This window comes from Dasypus novemcinctus, chromosome 9 (assembly GCF_030445035.2).
Source record: "Dasypus novemcinctus isolate mDasNov1 chromosome 9, mDasNov1.1.hap2, whole genome shotgun sequence".
Taxonomy (NCBI): domain Eukaryota; kingdom Metazoa; phylum Chordata; class Mammalia; order Cingulata; family Dasypodidae; genus Dasypus; species Dasypus novemcinctus.
This window is the reverse complement of record NC_080681.1, coordinates 122,363,687-122,370,300: the sequence shown is the minus strand read 5'-3', so window position 1 is coordinate 122,370,300 and position 6,614 is coordinate 122,363,687. Positions and strand designations below refer to the sequence as shown.

The following is a 6,614-nucleotide window of genomic DNA, read 5'->3' as shown; positions in this document are numbered from 1 at the left end:
AGTGGGGAGAATGGACTCCAGGAAGTTCAGTGGGGGTGTATTTTGTCTACTTAAAGAGCAGAGGTGGTATACCCTTTGGCAGGACTAGGCCTCATTTCTAGTACCCCTTTCTCTTTGGAGAAAAAATTTTAAGCTCCAGCCTGTGGAACCCTAGGAATGGAATGATCCTGAAAGTCATTCTTTGCACACCCCTTCAAACGGGCTTATACAGAGCCATTTTGGATTGAAGTGTTAGACGGTCTTTAAAGGCCTCCATTAGCGCCTCCCCTGCCTCTGGTAATTTTTTTTTTCTTAGATGTCATTTAAAACCCATTGGATTCACCAAAGATCTTAAGCCCAATGATTCCTTAGCCCTAATCATATCTCGACCACTGATGGCCACCATTTTTCTGAGTTCACCCATCCCCATGCCCCATATCTTTCATAAAAGGTAACATCACTGTAGTCATTGCTAGTTACTTCATCTAGAACCAAAAGGGTCAGAAAAAAGATTGGGAAGTGTTTGTGGCTCAAGCAATTGGGCTCCCGCCTACCAAAAGGGAGGTCCGTGGTTTGGTTCCTGGTGCCTCTAAAGAAGACAGCAAGTTGGTGCGACAGGCAGACATGGTGAGCTGACACAACATGGTGGTGCAACAAGAGACACAAGAAGGGGGAAGCAGATGTGGCTGAAGCAATTGGGCTCCCCTCTACCATATAGGAGGTCCAGGATTTGATACTCGGGGCCTCCTGGTGAAGGCAAGCTGGCCTGCACTGAGTGCTGTCCCATGTGGCATGCTGGCCCACACAGGCACGCAGGAGTGCTGGCCCGTGTGGAAAGCTGGTACAGCAAGATGATGCAACAAAAAGAGACACAGAGGGGAGATAATAAGAGGTGCAGCAGATCAGGGAGCTGAGGTGGCGCAAGAGATTGAACACCTCTCTCCCACTCTAGAAGTTCCCAGGATTGTCTCCCAGTGCTGCCTAAAGACAAGCAAACACAGAAGAACACATAGCAAATGGACACAGGGAACAGACAGCAAGTGCAAAACAAGGGGGGGGGAATAAATGAAATCTTAAAGGAAAAAGAGAGACACGAGAAGGAAAAACGTAATGAAAGACTCAACAAAAAGCAGGGAGGAGAGGTTCCTGGTGCCTCCTAAACAGGATGAACAAAATGGCAAGCTGGACTGATGAGCAGGTACAGTAAACTGAAGTGACAAGATGATGTAAGGAGACAGAAGAGGAGAAAACATGAGATACAACAAAGCAAAGAACGTAGGTGGCTTAAGCAATTAGGCACCTTCCTCCCACATCAGAGGTCCTGGTTCAATTTCTGTTGCCTCCTAAAGAAAAACAAAGAAGACGAACAGACAAGAGCAAGTACAAACAACAAGGGGATGGGGAGCGATTAATAAAATAAGTCTAAAAAAAGGAAATAAGTCAGATTCTGGTCTGGACATGGTGATATTTTCTGGATCAAAATAGGTGATTCATGGTTTAGGACTGTTCTAGAAAATCCGAGAGATAGGAATCAGACTTCTTACCTATGAATGTTAAAAATGTTATTAGGGGAGGCAAGTGGCTGTAGGTCAACCAATTGGGCTCCTGTCTACCATATGGGACCTAGGGCCTTCTTGTGAAGGCAAGCTGGCCCACGCCCATGGAGAGCTGACAGCCCGTGCCTGCGGAAAACTGATGGCCCACGCCCGTGGAGAGCTGGCATAGCAAGATGACGCAACAGAGAGAGACACGCAGACACACAAGAACGCACAGCGAATGGACACAGAGAGCAGACAGCAAGCAAGCCCAAGAAGGCCGATAAAAAAAAATGTTATTAGGGGAAGTGGATATAGCTCAAGCAGTTGAGTACCCACCTATCTCATGGGAGATTCCTGGTGCCTCCTAAAGATGAGCAAGACAGCGAGCTGATGCACTGCGGTAACTCAATGAGATGACACAACAAGGAAATACAACAAATGACCCAACAAGCAGGGAGGGGAGGTGGCTCAAGCAATTGGATGCCTCCCTCCCATATGGGAAGTCACAGGTTCAATTCCTGGTGCCTCCTAAAAAGAAGGCAAGCAGATACAGAGAGCACACAACAAACAGAGTAAACAGTGAGTGCAACAATGGGGAGGGAAGGGAGAAATAAATCTTTAAAAAAATGTTCTAAGTATTGTGAAATTTGACTCCATTTTTGTTTTTAATAGAGGAGTCCTCCAACAAACTTTTGTGGAGTATCACTGAGGGCTAGGTTTTCTGCCAGATTTTGGGGAAGCAAAGACACCTAAGATAGGGTTCCTGGCCTTGCAATTCTCATGCTCCCCCAATTCAAGTTCTCTGAACAACTTTTAGAATTATACAGTATTTCTCACTGGGTATTTGTGGACCAGACATTTAGGGAAAAAAGTTGAAAATGACAACTCATTAAACAACTAAAAAGAATATTCTTTGGAAGAACCTCTCGCTAGGCATGCTCTTTGGAGGGAATCTATGTATAGTGCTTGCCAGCTCCATTTAATGTTCTCTCCTCCCCAAGACTGCAGTAGCATCTTTACTGGGTCTTTCGGCTTCTAATTTTGTTTCCCCCCACCCATTTGTCACCATTCGTCTTTTCAAAAACACTACTCCTGTTTTAAAAATTCAAATGGTTGCCTGTTGTGGGCAACTTTGGGTCCAAACTCCTTGCCATTGAGCTGTGAGGCAGGCCAGGCCATGATCTGGTCTTTTTCTGCTATTCCCCACTGACCCCTGAGCCAGACGTGCTGAACTCTGAGGATCAATCTATTGAACTGCCATTTTTGTATATAAAAATGGTTAAATATCTACAATTTCATTGCAGGGGAATTCTGGTGGAATGAGTGCTCCCTCTATGGTTCACACTCTGCACATGGCTCTTCTTGTCACTTTGCTAGGAGTAGAGTTATCAATTTACTTACCTCTTAGGCTGTCTTCACCTTCTCTGGCCTGTACACATGCTGAGGGAAGGGACCATGTCATGTATATCCTTGTGTCATTTGTTGTTCCTGTACTAAGGGCTTATGAACGTTGAAGGAATAAATGTTTCATTTTATGACCTAATAGGAATAAAAAGCTATCCAGTGAAGCAGATTGTAGCATTACAATCCCAAAGTCCCATTTAAGGAATGAAAAAATCTAAGGAGGGAATGCAACTGTAGCAGTTTGATATAAATTCCAAAAACAGATATTGGATTATGTTTGTAATCTGGTCTATCACTGGGCATGATTGAGTGATGATTAGGGCTTTGATTGGGCCATGTCATTAGGGCGTGGTAAAAGGCATGGCAAAGGGCAGAGTTGGGGCTTTTGATGTGAGGGTTTTTGATGTTGGAGTTTGATGCTGAAGCCTTAAGCTGGAGCCCTGGGAAGTAAGCTCACAGAGGAAAAAGAAGTCAGCCCCAGGAAGAGAGAACCCCTAAGCCCGGGAAGAAGTAAGCTCTGGGAAGGAAGGAACCTTGAACCCAGAGAGAAGCAAGACTCTGGAAGGGAGGAACCCAGGAAGCCTGAACCCTCACAGATATCAGCAGCCATCTTTCTGCAACATGTAAAAATAGACTCTGGTGAGGAAGTAACTTATGCTTTATGGCCTGATATCTGTAAGCTCCTACCCCAAATAAATATCCTTTATAGAAACCAACCAATTTCTGGTATTTTGCATCAGCACCCCTTTGGCTGACTAATACAGCAACCATGGACCAAAGTAGACTATTATTGTAGTAACAGAAGAACTTAAAACATTGATATAAAGATAGTTGTCACCAGAAGTTCTGAGGGGACGGGGATGGAAGAATAGGTGGAACATGGAGCATTTTTTGGGCATTGGAATTGATCTGCATGATATAGCAATGATGGATACAGGTCATTATACATTTTGTCAAAACCTATAAAATTGTACGGTACAAAATGTAAACCATAATGTAAACTATAGACCATGGTTAGTAGCAGTGCTTCAATATTTGTTCATCAATTTTAACAAATGTACCACACTAATGAAAGACATCATTAATAGGGGAAAATGTGAGAGGGGAAGGCATGGAGATACATGGTAATCCCCTATACATATACATATATATATATATGTATGTATGTATGTATTTTGAAGATTTTTCTCCCCACCCCCTTGTTTTTCACACTTGCTGCGTCTGTTCATCTTCCTTGTTTCTTTAGGAGGCACTAGGAGACAAACCCAGGACCTCCACTATGGGGGGAAGGTGTCTTAATTGCTTGAGCCACCTCTCCTCCCTGTTTTGTTGTGTCTCTCCTTCTGTTTTCTCCCCCGTCTTGTTGTGTCATCTTGTTGCATCAGCTTGCTGCGCCTGCCTATATCAGTTCACTATCTTCTTTGGGGAACCTCTGCTCCCTTCCTGCTTTGTTGTGTCTCCCATTATGTTCTTTTTTTTCTTCTTGTGTCTCTTGTTGTTTCAGCTTGCTGCACCTACCTGTCCTGCTAGCTCGCTGTCTTCTTTAGGAGGCCCCGGGATCTGAACCAGCAGCCTCCCATGGTAGGTGGGAGCCCAGCTGCCTGAGGCACATCTGCATCCCCCCCATATGTATTTTTAAAGATTTTTATTTATTTCTCTCCCCTTCCCCCCACCCCTGCCCCAGTCATCTGTTCTCTGTGTCTTTTTGCTATGTGTTCTTCTGTGTCTGCTTCTATTCTTGTCAGCAGCACCGGGAATCTGTATCTCTTTTTGTTGCATCATCTTGCTGCGTCAGTTCTCCGTGTGTGCGGCCGCCACTCCTGGGCAGGCTGAACTTTCTTTCGTACTGGGTGGCTCTCCTTTATGGGGCACACGCCTTGCACATGGGGCTCCCCTATGCAGGGGACACCCCTGCATGGCACAGCACTCCTTGTGTGCATCAGCACTGTGCATGAGCCAGCTGCACATGGGTCAAGGAGGCCCTGGGTTTGAACCGTGGACCTCCCATGTAGTAGGCGGACATGCTATCTGTTGAGCCAAGTCCGCTTCCCCCCCACTATATTTTTGATGTAACTTCTCTGTAATCTAAAACTTCTTTAAAAATAAAGTAAAAAAAAACACCCACAAACACATGAAAAAAAGAAAAAAAAAAGCTACCCATATACATGTTTTAAAAATTCTCATGTAATTTATTGGCACAAAAATTATTCAGATACAACATTGTGTCTAGACATGGTTACACTTTATACTTTGTGCATTTAGTTTAATATTTATTTTGCTCATAATTCCCAATGTGAGTAGACCTTCTGTGTTCAGCACCTCCATGTCAGTGTTTCTGTTTCCCAAGCCTTTGCTCTAAACAAGAGCATTCAGACCTTACTGAAAATGTTTGAGAACCAGACTACGGAAGGCCGGTTTGGGCTACCCCACTGCACCAGGATCCCCACCCTGTATTTGCTTGGTAGAACCGCCCAACAGTCTGAATAACTCCTTTCCTAGTGGCTCATGTCTTGAAGTGTGTAATGTAAGTTGGAGTGTCACTAGGACAAGCAAAAGACAGACCCTTTTCACCCATTTTGGTCCATCTGGCAAATTTGTTATCTACCGACCAGTGAGGTCATGGGATGGGAGGAAGTGGTGACACCTGCTTCTCTTGGTTCCTTGTCGTCCAGCATCCTCTCTATCTCCTTCCAGGATCTGAGGCTTCCTGACTGCAGTGAGTTTGCTGTATCATGCCGACAGGAACGAGTAGGTCATTCTTCTACCAGCAAATGCGTATGATGAGTTCTCTCGTGAGTTAAGTCAAAACCCGTATTTCTAAAATTGTGGATCTTCTGTTCCCCAAAATCAATGGCTTGATTTTTGTGGCATTACTATGTTTCACAGTCCTGGGAACCAAATCAAGCCTTGTGTTTCTGACAATATATTCTTCAACAGCAGCTAGAAAGTTGGTTTAAACCAACTCTTAATATACAGTAGATCTTTTTTCATTTACATTTCAAAATATTTAATAAAGTTGAACTTTCTGACCAGGGTTTCAGTTTAGTGGAAGCAGATACCAAAGCATAAATGCCTCTAGAGAAATGCTGTGGTCTTGTCTGTGCCTCCATTTACCAGAAAGGACACCTAGGAAGACGGACAGAAAAGGAATACTTTAATAATTTGAGTTTCTTCAAAGCTTTACACAGATAAATTGAAAATGAAAAGACCAAGGCCTGACAACTCCCAGGACACTCCCTGAGACATCCCCAGCTAACTGTGTGGGGCAGGCTCATCATTTCCAGGCCAGCGCTGATGCCACTGGGCATTCTGGAAGGACGCTTCTCTGTCGCCTCTCTCTCAAGTTTCTATCTTCAAGCATGCCGCAGGCAAGTCATAAAAGCAGAGGCCTGACTGGTCCTTGAGGTTCCAATCCCAGATCATAAATTTGTCTTTTCATCCCCTTCTCTCTGTCACTATTCTGTTTCTTTTTCTTTGCCCTTTTCCCATATCTGAACTGACAGCAGAAATCCAAAAAGACCCCTCCCTTCACTCCTAATCCCCGCCCCTTGCCAAAAAGTCTTACCTTTGCTCCTAAATAACTTCTCTTAATGTAATTTAAAAAAATTTTTTTAAAAATTTATTCCCCCCCCTCCCAGTTGTCTGCTCTCTGTGTCCATTTGCTGTGTGATCTTCTGTGACCACTTCTATCCT

The 6,614-nt window shown here is 44.2% G+C and overlaps 1 protein-coding gene across 2 annotated transcripts in view; it reads right to left on the bottom strand.

Annotated features, from left to right (window-relative positions):
• Nucleotides 1-5,089: 5,089 nt before the first annotated feature.
• The window catches only part of MTOR (mechanistic target of rapamycin kinase), a 165,689-nt gene continuing 164,164 nt past the window's right edge, over nt 5,090-6,614 (bottom strand). For both annotated transcript variants that reach the window (XM_058304419.2, XM_058304418.2), the window contains exon 58: nt 5,090-6,047. In XM_058304419.2, coding sequence (XP_058160402.1) covers nt 6,032-6,047 — 16 coding nt within the window. In that variant the 3' untranslated portion in view covers nt 5,090-6,031. The remainder of the gene's footprint in view (nt 6,048-6,614) is intronic.